This window comes from Plectrocnemia conspersa, unplaced genomic scaffold (assembly GCF_051122295.1).
Source record: "Plectrocnemia conspersa isolate PC_06_02 unplaced genomic scaffold, ASM5112229v1 ptg000013l, whole genome shotgun sequence".
In the NCBI taxonomy this organism is placed as follows: Eukaryota; Metazoa; Arthropoda; class Insecta; order Trichoptera; family Polycentropodidae; genus Plectrocnemia; species Plectrocnemia conspersa.
Window position 1 is genome coordinate 1870345 of NW_028277177.1, and position 22601 is coordinate 1892945.

The 22601-nt window shown below is 33.8% G+C and overlaps 3 protein-coding genes across 4 annotated transcripts; 1 reads left to right on the forward strand and 2 right to left on the reverse strand.

The window, feature by feature from the left end:
• Positions 1-19: 19 nt before the first annotated feature.
• On the reverse strand, positions 20-674 carry LOC148226945 (oxidized purine nucleoside triphosphate hydrolase-like). The gene has a single exon (XM_088202240.1). The coding sequence runs from the start codon at positions 662-664 to the stop codon at positions 101-103; it is 564 nt and encodes a 187-aa protein (XP_088058366.1). The 5' UTR covers positions 665-674; the 3' UTR covers positions 20-100.
• Positions 675-2796: 2122 nt separating this feature from the next.
• lqf (epsin homolog lqf) lies at positions 2797-18309 on the forward strand. 2 transcript variants are annotated; one of them, XM_088202183.1, is made up of 10 exons: positions 2797-2899; positions 9019-9081; positions 9207-9299; positions 9373-9664; positions 10014-10186; positions 10253-10446; positions 10518-10680; positions 13648-13791; positions 13861-14268; positions 14892-18309. In XM_088202183.1, exons 3-10 carry the CDS (start codon positions 9207-9209, stop codon positions 15045-15047), a joined length of 1623 nt encoding a protein of 540 aa, XP_088058309.1. In that variant the 5' UTR covers positions 2797-2899; positions 9019-9081; the 3' UTR covers positions 15048-18309. The 2 variants fall into 2 exon arrangements, with proteins under 2 accessions (XP_088058309.1, XP_088058310.1); XM_088202184.1 differs by lacking the exon at positions 9019-9081.
• A 127-nt stretch (positions 18310-18436) lies between these two features.
• LOC148226947 (protein C10) lies at positions 18437-18945 on the reverse strand. The gene has a single exon (XM_088202247.1). The coding sequence runs from the start codon at positions 18833-18835 to the stop codon at positions 18485-18487; it is 351 nt and encodes a 116-aa protein (XP_088058373.1). The 5' UTR covers positions 18836-18945; the 3' UTR covers positions 18437-18484.
• Between the last annotated feature and the right edge of the window lie 3656 nt (positions 18946-22601).

Genomic DNA, 22601 nt, shown 5'->3' on the forward strand with positions numbered 1-22601 from the left:
TACATATGAAATAAATATATTTTTAAAAAAAGTATATATTATTTGACAATATAAACAGGAATCGTTATCAGACACGTTGAATTCGTCGAAGTCGAGTGTGTCAGTCTTTTATCAGCGTTTTCATTTCGTCAGAGGTCGCCGCCTTCAACTCGTACTTGAGAATCAAGTCGTGACCCTCGAACCAGAACTTGCCGACGAAGTAAGCTTCGTCGAGCATCATGGGCATCCAAAACTTATCGTCGGGCCACATACGGTCGGAGGGCAGAGCGTTCACGTGGTACCATTGAGGTTTCATCTCCTCGCTTTCGGAAATGTCACCGTGGCACTCGATCTTGGGTATGGAGAACACCTTGACCTCCATGACCACGGGCTGGCCGGTGAAGTAGAACTCTAGGTGGCCTCGGAAGTCGAGTTTGTCGGGGGGAGCCGTCAGACCCGACTCTTCGAAGAGCTCCCTGGACGCGGCGCTCCTTACGCTCTCTCCCACCTCCACCTTGCCACCGAAGCCGTTCCAACGACCCTCGCCGAAGCCGCGCTTCTTCAGACCCAGCAGTATCTGAGCGTTGTGCCGCACGAACACGAGGGTGTACAATTTCTTCTGTGCCATGTCGCACGCGTCAAAACTCCCGCAACTATTCGAAAGGGTTGCGCTCAGTGCTGCCATGTCAGAAATATTACCCTATCTTTCCCAGCGAAATTCCCCTTTAAATATTTTTTAATCTACTCTGCTGCTCTGTTCACTGTATATTAATAATATTCTAACGTCTAATTAACCTAATCAATAAAATACTACTGCAGCTGCTCAATCCATGTCTAATTGGCACCCGTCGCCTCCCGTCGAACATATTAAAGAAATTAAAATCATAGACCGCACATTTAGTGAATTTTAGCAATGGGCGTTTTATTAAACAGACCGTGTTTCTCAGTATTTTATACGTTCTCCTAACATAATGTTTAATCATCAAAATTGATTATTAAAATTTGTATAAGAATTCAATACGAATAAATGATCGTCGAGGATCTAATTCGCTATATTTTGAGCGATTTATGCGATTATGACGATTATGGTGTGTAGCGGCGTACAGTGGGTGTGCTGTATATGAAAAATAAAAAAGTGCAAAATTTTTTATAACAAATTTTATTATTATTTATATATTAATTCTATTCTTCGTTCTTTAGAAATAAATTTCTTAATTGCGCTTTCGTAAAATTTTCTTTTCTGTTTTAATTCCATAAAAAGTCCTTTTTTCATTGAAATCAAGTTTAGAGCACATAGTCTTTCCTGGCCTCTCGTACTTCGATAACAAGTATTACTTCTTTTCAGGGCAGAAAATGAACGTTCTGCTGAAGCAATACTACTTGGAAGAGTTAATATTAATTTGTCTCGAGATTTTTTTTCATAAATTGTACAAATTCATAAACAGGTTTCTCTGCAAATTCAGAGCACGAATATAGAGCAATAAACTCGTTTTTTAATCTTATGTAATCGAATAATGCTCCATAGATTTTTTTAGTTCATTGATTAATACATTTGGATAGTTTTCTTTATATTGCCCATATTTTCTATCTCCAGGAGGTGAAAATATTTAAATTTGAACATTTAAGAAAATCGAGATTCAATTAGCTTACATATACTATCAACTATTGAAAAGCCAATTAACCGCTTGTGAACTACATCTTCATATAAAAAACGTAAAACAGTCGAGAGCTGTGAGTTTGTCAAAAATAATGGCAACAAAACTTGGTGAATTTGATCTTTAATAACATCACTAATTGCTTCAATTATGTCATTCTGTATGGATGGGCATGTACCATGAAACACCATTGCAGTATTTAAATGAGTATCTAAAACGGAATTGTATTCTCGAATTGCATTTAAAAATGCAATGTAATTACATTGAAAATGTTGTTCTTGTTTTCCTAGATGTACTACTGCGTCAAGCATTCGTTTTAATTCTTGTCAATTTTTATTAACTATTTCATTGTGTTGATTTATATTAGCTTATATTAAGTTAAGCGTCAATCATCACTTCTTTTCGTTGTTTTCCAAATATTTTAAAGGGGTAAAATGATCGAATGTGTGAATGTGATCTTTCGTGTTTTTTCAGTGCCGTTATCAAATTATTAAGATCATCAAATCCATTTTTATTCCACACGCTACTATCTTTGGAGAAAGTGGTTTGCCAATTTTAGTTATCTACAATTTAATCTTATAACTTATTTTTGAAAATGGTGTATTTAAAATATCTTCAACACTATTTGTCTTTATTAGGTTAAAATAAAATATTAATATTAATAATAAATAAGAAAATAATATATTTTTACGCCAAAATGAAAAAAGAATTAACTGTTATTGTGGAATAATTTAATAAAAAAGCTGAAACGTGAGATTTCGAGTTCACTTGTGTGCTGCCGGTCAACAGGTCGATTTTGACCGTTAAATCTGGGAACAATTTGATTGGTTGGACGCTACGCCGGCGCAGACGGCGCGATAGTACTATACAATTATATGTCCAATGCCAATACATACCGTATAATACCAATGCATATTGTACATTGTAAGTGATAACATGATATTGATGAGATGACTTTGCGGATGTGCTAATGAAATGCAACAAAAAAAACTGACTAAAACTGCAATCATTGACTATAAATAAAATTTAAAATTAGTAAATTACATTTGTCGCGTCAGTCATAAAAAAGGGCGCGGTTCATCTCGGGGAAAAGCGGACTGGTCATGCAATTCCGGGAAAAGTGAGCGATGACGGCACGATAAGGACGCGGTGTGGCAACACTGAGCGCTGAGTTCGCGTGTGTATGTGTGCGGCCATCTTGGCTGCTGTCAGTGTCCAGGCGCCTTCGCCCCGCGCCGCCGCTGGAACGACGGAATCAGTCTTCGGTGAGTGCCCCCGCGGCGCCTCCGCCCCCCGGCACCCTTCAAATCGGCCATCGTCCTTAGCCGTCGTCCTCGGCATCCGGTGTCGGAATTTGTAAATACGCTTCCGTCGCGAGCGATTTCGCTACGTAAACGCGACGAGAGTCGACGCCGAGTCTCGCCGATCGATCGACGAACTCGTCCTTGTTTGACATTCCATTGTTTACTCCGCTTGTTAATGTCCCGTAAAAATAGCACATTGACATATTTATTTATTCTCGGCGGTGTAAACTTTTTCGACCTTATATTGCACAAATCGCGTTGCACACTCGATTCGCTTCTGTTGCAATAATGTATGTATTTGGGTGTCAGTAGTGCGAGTTGGTTATACACACATGACGCAAACTATCAAAAACTATACATAGGAAGTTCACTGTAACAACAATTCTTTAACTCGAGCATAATCAAATTATACAAATATATTTGCATGTAAATATTGTAACGTGTCAAGGATTTGATTTGTCTTCGGCTTAGAGCTGCGCAACCGACTTTGTAAAGCTTCACCGCGATCGCTTATATAAAATAATTAGAGCCAGTCGCAAAGTTTTACCGTCTATATAGAGAGTGTCACGTTTTACGCTTATGTAATATATCTACAATGATTTTTAATACGAATAATCGTGATGATTCAAAAAGTACATTTGCCTTTGAATCGAAAGACAAAGAGTGTTTATAAATAAACGCTTTGAATTCAGCGGTGAAATTAAGCACAATAGCGGCTAGTATCTGATTATACATATTATTTGATGCAATTAATTGTATATATTAAAAACGTATTACATAGAGCTATTGAATATTAATTACTTAGCATCGGTATTGAGTACTTATTACCTGGGTGAAAATTAACAGGCTAGAGAGATTTCCACTAAAGTGGATTTTTTACATTTAAATAATATTTATGTCAATTAATATAAGACTTTATTACAAGGAAGGCATTTCACTTTGCCGATCTGCGGTTATCTAGCTTTCATATTAAAACTGATAATCGAATGAACGCATCTAAACCGAATTTTGACCAATAGGAGAGCACAAAAAGCAATTATCCCTTCTCAGAAGTCAAAAGCAATAAAATCATGTCGGCGCTGTCGCTTTACTTTCGGCGTAAATTTTTGACTTCTTAGAAGTGATAATTATTTTTGTGCCTTCATATTGACCAAAATTCGATTTGAATTCACCTTGACCATTATTTTTATATCATCTGTGGTAATAACATTAAGGAAAGCTATCATATTTTTAAACATAGTGTAATATTTAAGTGCAGACTAACTATTGAACAATATGCGAGATGCACCGTCTGTCTATATTTCTAAAAGTCTTCGAAAATTCTAAGACTATAATTAGGTTAGGTTGGGTTTGAACAGAAAATAGACGTTTCACAACTGCCAAATTGGGTTTCATATATATTTTAGAGCAACATAAAATTTCACTAGCGCTTATCAGTTAAATTATCGTCCTGCTATTGACCAAAATTCGGTTTGCATATACTTTGACCAACACTCTTATATTAAAAGTGGTTTGAATATACTTTGATAAATACTTATGGTTTGTGGTTTGAATATACTTTGATATCTGTAGAACAATATGCAAGATGTGACGTCTGTCTTTATTTTTTATTCCGCCAGTTTGTTTTAGTTTGTATTTTAGACTTGACCTAATGAAAGTGTTGAAACTATAATTAATTTCAGAACTTTGGTTAGGTTAGGTTTGGGTTAAAACAGCAAATGGACGTTTCGCAACTGTCAAATTGAGTTTCATAGACATTATAAAAAGTATGTAAATGTATAAAAAAAAAATTAAAAAACGCCTGCCAGATAAATTATATTTTCACTGGTAAAAATATATATATATCTACTGGTGAAACTGTATTCCGATATGATATCACTGAAACAACATATATAAAAAATATTTTCTTGTCTGCTTTATTTCTTTATAAGGTGTCATTTCAGTTTTTTTAATATTTATATTTCATTAAGATTCATAGTATATAATTAAATGACATGGATTTTTTTCACCAAATTTAAGGGAATTTCTGATAATAGTGTATAAATAGTATTTGAATAAAATTCAATAAATTTATGGTTACGTGAATATAGTAATAAAATAATAATAACGATGAGTTACAAAGCAACATTTTTGTGTATAATTGGTATACGAAAAAACTCCATAATATGCGAAAACATTTTATAGATAAAAGCAACTCATTTAAAATTACTAGTTTAAATCGAATATTTTACAAACATAAAGCAAAATTGTGCTATCTTTTCTTTAAATCATTCTGCAGACTTCTCCCGTTTCAGTGCAAATTTAATCCTTTGCGCTCGTAAGGTGAGTGGGACTCACCTGCGCTTGGCTTTATATTACTGGTACGATGCGTCAGGTGCACCGTTTCAATTAATAAAATATAACGTCGATTTTTGGGTTGTACATGTTTTGAATTGTGTTTTTGCACTGTCATAGACAAGAATTTCAAGAAGCATATCTTATCAAATAATATCATTTTTACCTGAATCAAGCCGGGGAAAGCACATTTATAGCGATAAGTCAAGGTCTTTTTGATAACTAAATTTAAAGGCAGATGTACCGTAGCTTTCTCCCGGCGATCGTCCTTCGGTCGATCGTCGGTGACGTTTTTATTGCCTATTGTGTTTTCGACAGTATCTCAAGTGTCTGTAATATGTGTCTAAATAAGATTATAGTGGCTGATAATTTTGTTTTAATCACTTATTTTTTCATTTTTTTTTAATATTTATTGTGAAATTATTTTTTTCATTTTATTGTAAAAAAATAGTGCTATAGCTAAATATAGTAATTTCACGTTTGATTTTTCATCTTTCAATGATGATAGTGAAGAAAGTGACGTCGAAATTACGCCTGTTGGCTTGAATCGAAGATGGAAATCTATTTTTAATTAAGAAATATATAGAAATAAAACTATTTTTAATTAAGAAATATATAAAATAATATGACACTAACTGCAACGTTTCGTTTAACCTTAACTGCAACGTTTCATTTGACCTTCGAAGGGACGTATTTTATTTTTTTTAAATATATTTAACAATTTTTTATTTCTGCGAGCGATGTAAGCTTTCTTCGTTCACAGATAGATATATCTAAAACTGGGCGGCATATCTTTGTTATTTGTGTATATTTATTTATTTATGGTTTAAATATTTTAAAATTAAGGATTGTCAACCAATGGTACTAGAGAGTACCTAAAAAATTAAAAATATTATTTAGAAAAATATGAGTATTCGTTCAAATTTCTTCGTGTTTTGAATTAGTTTATTAATATTTATGCTCTACATATATCATTTTAATTTTTAATAAGAATTTAACATTTTTAATCTTTCCTGAGTTGGCTACCTACCTAGTACAAAAACAATTTTGAGTGCAAAGGGCTAATATTATAGTTCAATAAAGTAATTCCTTTATATTTTCTGTTAATTATCCATTCATTATAAGGATTATGATGTTACATTTCAAACTTGTATTTATTGATATTTTTAAACAGTAAAATATAATATCGTATGCGCATTTTAATTAAAAGAATAGACATGAAATATTATTAGCTAAAAATATAATGTTTCTTTTCTTTAGAAATTAATGGTTATTTGGAAAACATGATTTTTTACTTTAATAACAATTTAGTTATGAATATTGAATATTATTTTTAATCTCAATATGTAGATTAAATTGATTCATAATTATTATAACGATAGATAAGGTGGTTATATAGTAATGATTTAATACGAGATATTTTGAATTTTAAATGTCTAAAGAACAGTATTTCATTTTAAATTAATTTACTTATAATTATTATTATATTTAGTTGTTTATTCGATTGTAATTTAATTTTATTGGTTATAATATATCTTGACAAATTATTTTTCTTTGCGATATCTTAAAACATATGCTTTGTTGTTTATTTATTAATATATAAATTCAGGGGAAAAAATATTTACACACTACTATTTATTTAAACATTGTGTACAATTATTTTATATTGCATTATCATGACGGAAATTTAAAGCTTAGACTTTGTCAAACGATTCGATAAATGAAATTTTCTCAAATAATAAAGAGATAAAACTCAAATAACACATTAAAAAAAAATTTAAGCAGTGATAAAAATAATTAATCTTTGAAATCGTATCAATAGTTACGGAGATATTAAAAATAATCATATCATTTGACTGATAAAATTACAAAATTAGAAATTAAATACGGTAACTGCCGTTTCATGGTTTTTAACACATTCATCACGGATGACTCGTATGCGAGTCTTTAAAATTTCTTTGAAGAAACACGGATGACTCGTATACGAGTCTTTGCGTAAGTTGAACTTTGAACGTAAAAAAATCGGTCAGAGCAATATTATTTTTAGATTTTGCTCACAGATGCTAATGGAAGGATATTAGTAATAAAGAAAACTTTAAAATAAATTCGTGAAATTCGAACATCCAGATTACAAGAAAACAAACAAAAAAAATTTTTTTGACTATTTTTATTTAAATTATTATGATAATCAGAATTTTTTTCAAATTGAAATGTCACTAATAATAGGTCATATTTGCACGTGAGACCAATTCTTATTATTTATATTATTTACTTCCATATACGATCTTGTAACGTCGATATCTCAATACTGAAGGTCCTCGATAGTGTCCTCTATGTTGCCATTTAGAAAAAATTACAAACCATTATAAAAAACACAGATTGAGAATCACCGATTTTTTTAAATATGTAAATACCTCGGGTTATAAAGAAATATCTCTAAAATTTTTGTTTTAAAATTCCTACTAGTTTAAAAGTTATGGGCATTTTTCAAAAACAATGCAATTTTTTGGAAAATGTGCAAAACTGCCCCGTCACAGTAGTAATTTTAATACAATTTGTACCCGACGCGAAAGTGTTAATGAAATAAATAATCAGTGAACTTTCCGCTCGACGAATTGCGGGTCCTGTGAATTTTCCATTCGACAAATTTAATAGTCAGTAAAACGTTGTCGTTGAACTTTCCAGATACCATACATAATAGTGCGTATTGAAATTATTAGATACTGTATTACAATTATTTTATTGAAAAATGTTAATGTATAATTTCTTAGTTTTTTCACACTTGATATGATTCTTTTGTCACAAAGATTCAATTGTCAGATTTATATGTAAAATTATATGTTAATTTAAAATGATATCTACTTATGCTAAAAAAACTGGGGAACAATTTATGTGTTTATATATATTTACAGCTATGGCCAATTGAAAGTTTCATAGGCAATATTTCGTGAATTCTATTATTAAAATGTATTCTTTCCTCTAAACTTGTTCTATTGTATTTTTTTTATGGTCAAGTGCATCTTTGGTAATAATTTACAATATTTTTTCACTTGCCTTGCTAAAGCCTTCTCAGTTGCATGTTAGCCTCGGTTATGTAAAGAAAAACCCAAAATCACAGAAAGATCTAAATAAATGTTGATCACGGTAAAATCTAAAATAATAATAGTATATTTCTAAAAAAATGTTTCAAGTGCGAAGAAAATTTATTAAAAAATACCGCGAAACAGGAATTCTAGAGAGGGTGCATGCGTATGACGTTTGCTCAAGAAGACCGCAGAATAAAGGATATCGATTCAAAACTGCTGCTGAAATACAAACAGAATTGCAATCTATTTCAAACTCGAATATTTCGAGACGGACAGGGAATAGACGTTTGTTTGAAGCTGGATTTAAAGCGCGAAACCCAACAAAAAAACACTAATTTTAAGTATAAATCAACGTTGAATCTTTGTGGCAAAAATTGTAAACACACCCGAAAAAAATAACCCAATGTGTCACACTTAACAAAAAAAATATTTTCTAGCAAAAAAAGTCTCATTGATTAATTGTTTATTTCCACCATCACTACATTTGCGCATGCATTATTTTACTTTTTTACTTAATAACAATACTTATTTGCCGTACTAATCGTTACTAAATTATTTCAGTGACCTCTGAATTTTTTTCTTATGATACTCTTAACAAACACAACACTAACCAGCATTACGTTGATTGTTTATTGAAACGTTTTTTATTCTCTTCGACAGACGCTGTAACACGTGCTTGGATTTCTTTATTAATCTACAAAATTTATAAAAAAATAAATAAAAGTGAGTTATGATATCGTAAATATACATACGAGAATTAATACTTATCCTATTATCAATTAACGCCTTGGTTTTAAGGTTTCAAATTATATTTGTATTATTAATAAATCATTTTTATCGGATATTAGATGCCGCGAAATTCAAAAGACGAAATGCAGGTAAACGTAGCCGGGCTACGAAGAAACATTAAAAATCTCGCACACAATTATTCAGATGCGCAGGTATTGTAATATTTAATCTATTGTATTATAAGATCATTTGGAGACGTTTATTAAATTGTATCCAAAAACATAGGTTAAAGTGCGGGAGGCCACATCAAACGATCCATGGGGCCCATCTAGTACGCTAATGGCCGAAATCGCCGATTTGACCTACAACGTCATGGCCTTCACAGAAATCATGCCGATGATTTGGAAAAGGCTCAACGATCACGGCAAGAACTGGCGCCATGTTTATAAAGCGTTGGTCTTAATGGAGTATTTGATCAAGACGGGCACGGAGAAAGTGGCAATACACTGTAAAGAGAACATATTCACTATAGAAACGCTGAAAGACTTCCAACACATGGAAGACGGAAAGGACCACGGTATGAATGTAAACTTGGAATATTTGATAAATATTAATTTTATTATATCGCTATTCTTTAGGCCTTATAATTTCAATTTTTCATTAATTTGATCTATCTTGTTATTTATGAGCCTGCATATACTTCACCGGCTCTCGTAAGCCAGTCACTTTTTTTAATTAAACACTACTCTTCACTATCAAAAGTATTGAGAGCATACTGTTCCAATACCACTTTCCTTATTACTCTTATCTTAGTTAATCTAATTACTGTTTTTATCAAACCAATATGCTCTCGTTTATTAATTGTCCTCTTTCCGTTTTCAAGACATTTTAAAACTTCCTCTACTTATTGAATTCATAATTGCCAGGACTGAACGTTCGCGAAAAAGCTAAGCAGCTCACGATCCTCTTGCAAGACAGCGAAAGACTGAAAAACGAGCGAGCGCGTGCCTTAAAAGCCAAAGAAAGATTTGCTCAATCGACCAGCGCGTTCGGAAGCGACGGCGGATTAGACACACCTTCCAGTCCGCCGTTCCCAGCGGCAAGTGCTACATATTTAAATATATTCGATCTTCTATAATATATTAATTATTATGTACGCGTTCAGCTCGGAAGTTCGAAGGATATCGCCGCTCTGGGTGAGTTGGAGACGGCGCGCCCTCAGACCGCCGGCGAAGAAGATTTACAGCTTCAGTTGGCTCTCGCCATGAGCAGAGAGGAAGCCGAACGGGACGAGAGGCGTAGGAGATCCGATTACGTACGATTGCAGCTCGCTCTGAGTCAAAGCGAGCAAGACTTCAAGTAATTGATATTAAACGCCTGCATAAAAACTATTTATAGTCTGTTCTTATTATGTACTTAACCGTTTTCAGAGATGGTAAAATTACTGACATCAAACCGAGCGGAGACACTCAACAAAGCCATCTGCTCGATTTGTTAGACGTTAATCTTGGAAATCCAGTGGCTTCGGTGCCGATAGCTACGTCGGTTTTAGATCCTTGGGGAGCACCGCCGACGCCTCCTCAGAGACCGCAAGTGAGTTTTTTGCTATCGGAACAGATTATTTTATTTTTATGATCAATCATATCCAATGTTAATTGTTAAATTTGCATGTTTTGACTTTAATTTTCTTTGTTTGCATTTTATTTTATTTTTGCAATACACTAGTCATTGGACATCGGAAACATTTTAAATTCTAACTATATGGTAAGAACGCTTTATATCAGTTACTTTGCCTATTTAAATATATAATAATATATGTATATAGTTTTTTTTAATATTTCGATTTTATTAAATTTTATATTATTACATTAAATGACATGCATTTTTCTGGGCAAATTCTATGGAGGGGGGGCAAATGGCCCCACCTGCCCCCCTCCATATGAAGTCTCTGGTTTAATGTTGAAATTATAAATCAATAAAAAAAGCTTGATTTAACTTCATCCCTTGTGTCTTTTTCGAAGCAAAAATATAAATTTTATTTATTTTATTGGGAACATTATATTTAAGGTTACAAAATTACAGACTTGTAGTATTATTATTTCGAAATGTACAGGCGGCCCTCGACTTTCGCACATAATTGGTTCCTGAAAATTTGTGCAAATGTTGAAGTGCGAAAGTAGAGGGAAGTATAAAAAATTAAATTCTGTGTATTTTAAAATATTTATTTATCAAGTAAATATAAGATATTTAAGAGGTGTTTAAGAGACATGTTTATCATTTTTACGATGCGCCGGCAACCGTTGCCTCCGCCTTTAAAAACCGAGCAGGGCAAAAACATTGAATGGAAAACGAGTGTTAGGTATCTGGGTCTTCACTTAGATTCTAAATTAAAATATACAAAGCATATAAAAGAAGTACGGTCTAAAGGGCTTGCCGCCATTTCAGCTCTGAGACCCATTTTTAACAGAAAAAGCGCGTTGACGATTAAAAACAAAATTTTATTATATAAACAATTAATACGACCGATATTAACATACGCTTGCCCAGTGTGGAGTAATACGTGCAAAAATAATTTTAATAAGTTACAAGTAATTCAAAATAAAGCTGTAAAAATAATTTATAACACCCCATATTATACTAATTTAAAGAAACTTCACACTCGATATTCTATACCTACAATTAAAAATCACATTATTACTAATACGATAAATTATTACAAAAATATCTCGCGTGAACATAATAATAAATTAATTGCAAAAATTGGTAACTATGACAAAGTCACACTAAATTTCAAGTATAAACATAAAATGCCTAAGCACATAATGCTTTGATAGCAAATCTGTAACCACGACTTCAATAGCCCCAGTTCGTAAGTGTTATTTTTAATTATGTATCTTATATTTTATTTATTTTATTTTCTTTTTCTTATTGTATAAAGGTTTTAGTATTTTCTCCTTAAATTTTACTTATTAAATATTGCATATTGTTGCCTCTATTTTTATTTAAACTATTGTAATTTCGCTTGTAAACATGATAATGGCTAAAAGCCAGAAACATGTAATTTATAACTTGTATAAAACTAAATTATTTTTGAAATAAACATTTAAAAAAAAAAAAAAAAAAAAAAAAGAGACATGTTTAAGTGGGGTTTGCGGGTGTTTTCTTTGAAAAGTTATCAAGAGTTAACTGTTTTCCACTATTCTTTTTCTTTTCTTCATATAGTATTTTATAACATGCTATGTCTTTATTAATCGCCCTACGCACTTGAGTTATGCGTTCTTCATTATGAACACAATCTTCTATACTATTTAAAAAATTGTCAAGATCCGTGAAGGCTTCGTTCATATTTTTCATTGTTAAAAAGTTTTCCAAAATAAACCTGTCTCGTATACATTAAATATTTGACTAGAGGAATATTCTCCATCTTCAATAATTTTGGATAATTAGGAAATAAATTCTTTTGTAGCATCTTTATCCGCATCAGCCGATTCTCCAGTAAATTTAATATTATGTAAAGAATACCTCATTTTAAAATTGTAAAACCAACCGTTACTTACTTGAAAACCCATGTTAAAATCTTATTTTTAATCTGTCCTTCCAATCTTTGTGTAAACTAAGAGCTTTTGCTTGAATAATTGAAATACTCAGAGGGACATCTTTTTGATGTTGGTCATCAATCCATGATGACAAAGATTTTTCCATTTCACCTATGTTTTTTTGCCGTGTTTTTTTTTAAACATATCTTTAAAGATTGTGGAAATATATTTTTAATGTCTAAAATTTTTAACGTATTCTTTAATTACATTTTTATTTTGCAAAATTGAACATATCATAGACCTGTTGTATCATACTAACGTCCGATTGAAGCAAAAGATTCACCGCTATCAGAACGTCTAATAATTTCCATCTTTGTCTCGAATCGTGTGAAGTTTATGAGTCCTTGATTTCTTTTTGTTCGGATCAACACTAAAGTTTTTCCGTTTCTCGCTCATGTTTATAAACCTTTTTTAAAAAAAAATTTAATTTAAAAAAAATGTTTTTTTTTTTAAATGTGCGAAATAGCGAATTGGGCGAAAGTCAAACTTCGAAAGTCGAGGGCCGCCTGTATTACCAAAACAAAATCATTTCAGGTCGAAAAAGACTCGAGATACTGATGAAGCTTAACTTTTTTTTATATGAACTGAAAAGTATATGTTTTTTTTACTAACGCTTATCAGTTAAAAGCATGAGAGGAGGGTGAAACTTTTTTTGTACCGCAATATTAATCTTGTCGTAAATATTTACTATTTAGAGCGGGAATTTACTTTACCATTTCAACACAGTTGACAGATTTTTTTAACATGTAAAGTTGTGTAACACACATTCGGTTGTAATATCACTTGTAAATTTTTTTACGACAGGAAGTAAATATATTTAAAAATGGATTCACACAGTTCATTTTTTGCTCATTATGTTGATGAAATTATGGCCGATTTGTAATTGAAAAAGACTGATTTGATGAACAAGTTTTGGACTATTATTTGTACACAAAATATAAAATAGATAATAATATTTTTATAGCAATCATCGTCTGTTGATCCTTGGAGCACGAGTACATCTTCTCCGCCGTTGATGAGTCCACCGTTGGCAGTCGATCCTTGGTCACCTCGTGCCGTCCCATCAAATTCAGTGAGCACAGACCCTTGGAATCCAGTATCCGCACATGTACATATATTAAAAACACTGAATAATAAATTTTAAAATTAACAAATATTGAGTATGTGTCTCTTGCAGAACTTTAATCAATCTTCGCCTATTAATATATTATCGAGTCCGTCTTCGGATCTAGAAGAGTTCGACATAATCACCAACAGATCGCAGCAGAGAGCGAACGGTGTCAACAATAATAATACAAACGGTTCCACAATATCACCCGACCCGTTCGATCTGTCCATCTTAGGCGACGGCTTGATGTCTATCAACGCGAACTTGCCGCCGCCTCAGCCAGCGAAAAAGACCCCGCTGTCTTTCTTGGGCGAGAACAGCGCTCTAGTGAATTTAGAAAATTTGATCAAGCCGACAAACGGTACGAGTAGCACCGCCGCTCCCGTTAGCGACGTGTTTGGAACCACCTCGTCGGCTAATCCGTTCTCTCCGGACTCGCAGCCGCCTCGGCAGAATCTGTTCCATGCACAGACTCAGGTAGATTTATGTTTCACAAGTGAATGAGATAATCACATCATTCTAGTATAATTTATTTTCTGTTTGTGAGTATAAAATTTAGCTATATTCCTGTGATGTACATGTATAAAAAAGTCAAAGAAACTTACTTGTAAAGGATCATAAAGAAAACAGTCACAAATCTATCCGTCAATAGTTTTACTTTGAGTTTTAAATTTAAATTATATAAATTTGAATTTCAATAATAAATTATATAAATTTGAATTTCAATAATAAATTACGTTTTTCTAGATTTTCCTAATTTCACAGATGAATAATATAAATAAAATTGAGCTAGACAGTGCTTATTCATTTTTATTGCTTGTAAGCTGTAATAATAGTTTATAATCGATAAAATATATGTGATTTACCTATGTTTCTCATAACCCATTTTGCGGTTGTTGATTGTGTTTACACTGTTGTAACGGAACCAATGAATATCTAGCTAACTATATTCTTAAGCAACCCCATGCACATTTGGCTATTAAATTGCAGAATAATATTCCTAGAATTATGTTAGTATTTCTCTCTCAGTGGGATTCGGATTGGAATATTTTTTATTGGCATTTATTATACATGTAAATTAATAATAAAAAAAATTTCAGCCTCGTCCATCAATGAATGAAATCAAACAGCAGCCCGTGATGGCGATGGGTGCTTTGCAGCAGGACCCTTGGGCTCCGGTAGCCATCTCACCCTCTCCGTGGACCCCCGTGTCTTCGCAGCCGCACTCCACCACTCCCAATCCGTTCTTATCATAACTAACTTCAATTCTTATATTTTTTATTAATGTACATTCTGCACTTCAATCACAACATACAAGTAACAATCATATAAAGTTTTGCTTAATTATTTAATTGTATTCTAGTAATTTATTTCTATCAAATTGTCTATTATATAGAGAGAAGATAAATATTATAAACATATATATGTATATATATATATATATTTATAAAGGCGACGAGATGACTGTTAATTAAATTTTTGAATGGCACGCGTGCTTCACTATATAAAATGTAAATAAATAGATTTTGTACAAGTGGAGAAACTTCAGTTTTGATTTCGGCTTAATAACTCCAATATTTCATAATTACGTGCCTTATATTGAGTAATTTTAGCTTCAGATTTAAATCATAGTGCTTAACCTTTGTATATGTGCGTGAGTGTGTTTGTGTACTAAATCAAATATTGTCCACTTTAATGCAAAAAATTGATTAGCAGTCATTTTTATAAGATTATATTTTTCTAAGATAAAAGTGTAAGTGAAAAAAATATAATATAGTCGATTAATTAATTATTAAAAATGTCGATATGAAATGTGCGTACTATTTTATAGTATTCGGGATTACGCTGTGAAATTATAAGTAACGTTGAAACCTCAAATTGCGATCGTCAGGGTAGATAAGGGTCGATCGAATCGGAAGGATTCGTTCTGTCAATTACGATCGGTGTGAATAAAACGGTTTTGTGCATTTATAAGGTGGATTAAAGGTAATTTTCGGATTTGTTTGTTTAGATTGAAAACTCATATTTTTTATAGAGAAGAAACTTTAGGACCTAATCTTTTCGAATATATATATTTGACATAATTTACTTTATGTTTCAGTGCCATAAGTGAATAAATATAGTACATCTTTCATTCGAGCTTTTATTTATTATTATTTAGTTTCAGTTTGCTGCAAAATTATATTTTATCTGCATGTTTATGTATTCAAAGGATAAAAAATAGGAAAATTGTTCAATGTTCTGTGCAGCATTAGTTAGGTTTCTTTATATAGACAATGGCTAAAAATCTGAAATTACCTTCTACCCCGCCTTATATTATGTACACGTTGATGGATTTTTTTATAAATATTTATATGACTTTTATCGAAATCAATAGTTTAAATGGTGACTGAGGAGATTTGTAAATATGCACTTTTTTATCTATTGTATTCGGGCTTGCCGATAAAAATACCTGGAAACCTAATCATAATACATTTCACTTATATACATACTTATGTGTCAAATCAATAGGCGCTTTGTATCAATTAATATCTCTTCGCAATCTTTAGGTTGCGACCGATAAAATTATGAGATTTGTTTTTATTAAATTTGTTTTACGACTGGGGGGGTTACAAATTAAATGTTGTTATATTATAAATTATTTTACTAACGCTCTGACGATGTAAATAATATTGTTTTTTTTAACCGGTCTATTTATGTACATATTAATATTTTATATTGTAATGCTATATCTCGTGAGAATTTGTGCACTTTACTATGTATTTAAGCGATACGTGTATTGAGTGCACTCATAAGTGATTTATAGTTACGGTGCTTCCAGTAAATCTATGAAATCAGTAAAACTCCAGTTATTTACTGCCATATTAAATGTACGTTTTAATTATTTTTTAATTTATTTTAAACATGCGTTACAATCATAATATATTTTTACATAGTTAAATAAATTGACTTAAAGAGTGATTTTAATGTAATTAAAAATAGTTCTTCATGGAGGAGTTTTACTGTATTGAAATCATAGTTTCCGATAAATAAAACGTTTTTTTGCAATTACAAATTTGAATGATTTATTTGTTTGAAACTATACTAAAACATTCCGAAAGTCGCAAAAATAATAAAATTATCTTATGGGTCTCTTCAATATATGTATGCTGTGTTTTAATATCATCAGGCACTTACTGTGTAAAGGTATGCATTTAATAATCTTTCAGTGCCTGAATTTTCCTTCATTTTTACACAATTGCTCAATCAGTTTTTTTTATTAAAGGTGACGAACGTTCCTAATTATATAAAAAAATATATACATTATACATTTTTTTTTATGATAAAATTTAGATTGTATTGCAAACATGAAATGAAACGCAATAGTGAATTTTTATCGTTATGATAGATAATCCTCTTTGTTTTAAAAGAACTTATTTAACATAAACATACATGCGAATCGTCTTCATCGCTTGGTCGCTCTTTCTCTTATGATATTAATAATAATCCGATTGCCTTATTAGTTCGTAGATTTCAAAACAACTCATATAGTACAAGACAGTTGTGAAAGGTTCATATCCAATTTTATAATGTTAAATTATTCGCAATGACGCGCTCCCTAGTCTTTGAGTGATGAAGTGATCAATATATATATATATATTGACGCAAGCTTAATTTGCTGGTTGTGTAATTTATAAAATATTTACATAGACTGATCAGGTAAATTGTTTAGATTAATCTAGGATAGTTGAGCAGTTGATGCATTTCGATTGTCTCATAGATACCCAGGGAACATGATCATTATGAATTTTGAAATACTGGGCTTCAAATGATAAGGTTTTACTGTACGTATTAAGGCGACCGATGAAGACGATCGTTTTCTTTATATATTATGATATAAATACGTCCGACTAAATCTTGTACTATTTTAATTTCTTGATGCAGTGCACATTTTCGACACTCCATATATATGTATATATATATTGATTATTTAACATTATATTTTATTGCACCACGCAAGTATTGTTTTTAATTTATTCGCCTAATCGTACGTATGTATATGGCGCTTCAAATTTGTATATTTTTATATATGCATGTAGCTTTTACACTTTATGTATCATTATATGTATGATAAATACGGTGTGGCATTTAATTTTATTTTTTAACTTTATAATAGAAGTATTGTGTCAAAGAAACAATTACTATCAGTGCAAAGCGAAGGGAAACTATCGATTTATTTGCATATATATATATATATATATATATATAATAGCTTTGCACGTAACGAAACTCAGATACGGAATACATATATTATTTTGTAATAATAATGATAAAAATGTGAAGTCCACTTTATTATATTATATAAATAAATTATATATGAAAAAAATGAAAATCGTGGTGTTTGGAATGTTTATTATTATAATAATATGCGGTCATCTGTTTGTAAATACTATTGATATAATACAATATGTAGATTTTTAATTTATATAATGAATAATATTTGATATATATTTGTATGATCAATACATATGAAAAATATTTGTTAGTTTTATTTTTTAATTAAACTTTAACAAATAAACAAAATTTAAAATAATAGTACTACCACTACCCCTCGGGGTGACCGACCAATTACTGTTTTTAGATGGCTTTAATGAAAAGTCGCTTATTTAATATATAAAATTTTATTTAAAAATATTTATTATATAAAAATAAATTAAATAGAAGCATCAAACGTAGATGTGATAGAAACTGGCGGTAGGAAATGACTCCTGATCTCAGCATGCATCCTAGCGACTTCTGGATCGATCCGCTCCATCTCTCTGGCTATTTGAGTGAACTGTAGCAATCCTTCTCTTCCAGCTGGAAAGCCGAATCTTTTTATGACTTCAGCTTCGATCTGCACAATCATGGGAAATATATGTTGCATCATTTTCAGCATTTCGTTGCCGGCTGCCTCTTTGGCCGAATTCAACTTGCTAAAGTTATCAGGTTCGGCTATAGCTTTTATTATTTCAGCTAGGATGGATCGGACTTGTTCCACGTTTAGGTTTTGAGCTTTCGACATGATTTATTATGTCGACCTAATCCGAATTAACATCACGAAGTGTAAAATGCATTCGCTTCCCCGAAATGGATGAGTAATGCAGAACTGTCAAAAGTCAGTTTTGGCCTTAACAAAATAATAACTGTCTATGATGTAAAGCAGTTATGTTTTTAGTTGTATATTTTTTCAGCATTATCTATAACACTAAAATATTAAATATATTTTAATTGAAAAGCAATCGAAGTTTCTAAAGAACCATTCTACTACTGGATAAAATACATTGCGCAAGAAAATAAAAATATTGGAGTGGTGTTTTTAGACTAAAAATTATATCAGACCATGTCTTAGAGTCAATATAAATACTGTGAAAGCCTATTTGTATATATGTTTATTTTATTATGACGACACTCAGCAGGAGAACAGCAACATTCTTTTGGTTGACTTCGACAGACAACGGCGGTGGTGCCTCGTTCACCGTTTACGTTCATATTCTAACATGTATTTCAAATAAATACTATAGCGTCTCAATCGGTGTCAAATTGCCATCCGTCCGCAAAAATATTAATTAAATAGAACATTTATTTATTTTTTATTTATTAAAATAATGACCATTGTGACCTGACAAGTAGACTTAATGCGTCACGATGACCAAAACTCAGGGCTGTGGAGTCGTTTAAAAAAAACACGACTCCGATTCTGATATTTACCAATGAATGACACGACTCCACTCCGACTTCGACTCCAACTCCGACTCCGACTCAAAAAAGTTTAATTTTATCAGGTATTTTTGGTTTTCTTCTACACGTTTTATATTCATACGCTATACACATTCATCATTACGAAATTAAAATTTCATAAATTTCATAATTAAAAAAAATGAATTTTATATGAAAAATGTTCGGGGTCGCTCATTTTTCACGACTCCGACTCCAACTCCGGCCAAAACACCACGACTCCAACTCCGACTCCACAGCCCTTGTTGACGCCCGTTTCGCCGTTTGTACGCGTTCGCGAACGCCGTCATACGGCGTTCGGGAAAGCACCCAATTTTTGACGTGAGTCGGCTCCGATCGTCGTTACAAAGCGGTCGGACCACGCCGAGCTCAATAAAACTATTTACACAAGCACACGTGTTTTTGGATTGACCTAAGAACTAACCAGCACGCGTATCCCTACACGCAACATTTTGGTCCTTCGAACCGGATACGTGAGACGACGCCTACACGTCGCTAAGGTCTGAATCCGAAAACATCGTCTTAACCTCGAGGTCGTCCACCACGTGGACGAACTCACAGACGCGGAGCCGAGCAGCGCTACGAGCAGCCGTCAGGTTAGGACAGCACATCGACGAGTCAGCGGGTCCAGGAGTTGGTCCCCGAAGTGACGCAGAGTCGCTCGTGGAAAGAGCTAGCGGGTCCAGGATCTGGTCCCCCGAAGCTCAGCGCCACAACGTCGTAACCCCAAAGACGTCCACCACGTGGACGAACTTTGAGACTCGGAGCCGAGTAGCGCTCAAGCTGTCAAGTTACGACAAGACGCCAGTCGGGTGCCTCAGTCGAGACACTCCTGGGAAAACACGCCGTTTGCCGTAACGGTATTTTTTCAAATCAAAAATGACCGCCATTTTGGGAGTTCGCAGAATCGCAATTTGGGAGCGTCAAGTCGCTCGTAGCACGAGCCAGCGGGTCCACCAGCTGGTCCCCGAAACTGACGCAGTGGAGCGCCGGTAAATGCGCGCCCCAGGAAGCTGCCGTCAAATCACGTGGAGCCTCACCAGGACGCCTAGCCCCAGGAAGCTGCCGTCACACCACGTGAAGCCTCACCAGGACGCAGAGTCCCGGGAAGCAGTCGCATCCAGCAGGAGAGAAAGGTTAGGGTCGATCATCCTAACCCAACTTCCTCTCCAAAAAACAGTTCGTTTACTTTTATTCATTAAAATAATTTGTATCAATTTCCGTCAACAACAACATGGAGTTGTTGATCAACCACAGGGTGTGCCTCAAAAGCGAGTTAACGAGGTTTGGCAAACTGTTAACCGCGGATCCCATCAATATCCAAAGGATAAGGGATAAACATCAGAGTTTTGATACACTGCTGGACAGATTCCTTGCTGTCCAGCAACAAATCAGGTTGCTAGATGCCGAGGGTTACGATGAAGAAGTCGATGCTTTCGAGGATAATTATTATAATATTCTCAACCTAGCAAAACTAGCGCTGAAAGATCAGTCGGAAGCGCAGCGGAAACCAATTCTTAACCAGTTCAGGTTAACGCAGCCAGCAGTTGTCATTCCAACTTTCAATGGCTCCCGGACTAAGTGGGTGGCATTCCGCGACACTTTTTCTCACTTAGTACACAACAACCCGGCATTAAGTGAAATTCACAAATTTTGTTACCTAAAAAATGCACTTGTAGGTAGCGCAGCCATGGTCATAGAACTCTTTCAGTTTAGTCCCGAGAACTACAATTCCGCATGGGAAAGACTTCTAGGCCGTTATGATTTTAGACAAACTGTTCTTAAACATCTGGCTGCTCTTCAGGACCTGAAACCAATTCAGACAGCTTCATCGCAGTCCCTATTTGAATTGGTGGAAACAGTCCTGACGAACATCGCTGCTCTAAAAAAGTTAGGGCAAGACATCGAGGATACCACTGTGGTGTCTATGGTGGTTCGACGTCTCGATAATCTGTCCAAAAAGGCATGGGAGAGTCGGCGAACAGAATCCCTTCTGCCTACGCTCAGACAGCTCGTGGAGTTCCTCACTCTACGAGCTCAATCCTTACAATCGAGCCCTCCTGCATCGTCGCATTCAGTCAAGTCGGTACCGGCACCGCACAGGCAGACCGATACTGTGACAAATCATGTGCATACAATCGAAGAAGATTGTTTCCTTGTGCACAAAGATGTCAGTCAGCTTGAGAAAACAAGGCCTCAAGTACTTCATTCGCACCCCTCTGCGTCGTTGCATTCATTCAAGTCGGCACCGCACAGGCAGACTGATACTGTGACAAGTCATGTGCAAACAATCGAAGAAGATTGTTTCCTTTAGCACAAAAATGTCCGCCAGCTTGAGGAAGCAAAACCTCAAATACATCATTCGAGCCCCCATGCATTATCGCATTCATTCAAGTTTGTATCGGTAACGCACAGGCAGACCAATAGTGTTACAAGTCATGTGCAGACAATCGAAAAAGATTGTTTCCTTTCGCACAAGAATGTCAGCCAGCTTGAGGAAACAAAGCCTCAAGTACTTCATTCGCACCCCTCTGCATCGTTGCATTCATTCAAGTTGGTATCGGTAACGCACAGGCAGACCGATACTGTTACAAATCATGTGCATACAATCGAAGAAGATTATTTTCTTTCGCACAAAAATGTCCGCCAGCTTGAGGAAGCAAAACCTCAAATACATCATTCGAGCCCCCATGCATTATCGCATTCATTCAAGTTGGTATCGGTAACGCACAGGCAGACCAATAGTGTTACAAATCATGTGCCGACAATCGAAGAAGATTGTTTCCTTGCTCACAAACAAACGGTTTCCCGAAAACCTGATCCTTGGCCCCCTCCTGATCGGCACACCTCAACAGTTCTTCCACAGCAGGACGCTTCGGCCTACAGGGGGACGCAGATGTACCAGCAAATGCAAGATCTGGTGCAGGAATTCTGGACCTGGTGGTCTACTGAGCACCCGTCAAAGCTACAAGGATGGAGAGTACGGCTGCAGTCGGATTCACAAAGCTGCTGAAAGCGTCGTCAAGGAAGATTACCTGTATCCTTGCTACGGG

Bases quoted from the DNA above. Each gene is read 5' to 3' on its own strand.
- LOC148226947 (XM_088202247.1), bottom strand. From the start codon at position 18,835: ATGTCGAAAGCTCAAAACCTAAACGTGGAACAAGTCCGATCCATCCTA.
- lqf (XM_088202183.1), top strand. From the start codon at position 9,207: ATGCCGCGAAATTCAAAAGACGAAATGCAGGTAAACGTAGCCGGGCTA. The intron at 9,665-10,013 runs GTATGAATGTAA...CATAATTGCCAG, and splicing joins GGAAGACGGAAAGGACCACG to GACTGAACGTTCGCGAAAAA. The intron at 10,187-10,252 runs GCAAGTGCTACA...GTACGCGTTCAG, and splicing joins CCAGTCCGCCGTTCCCAGCG to CTCGGAAGTTCGAAGGATAT.
- LOC148226945 (XM_088202240.1), bottom strand. From the start codon at position 664: ATGGCAGCACTGAGCGCAACCCTTTCGAATAGTTGCGGGAGTTTTGAC.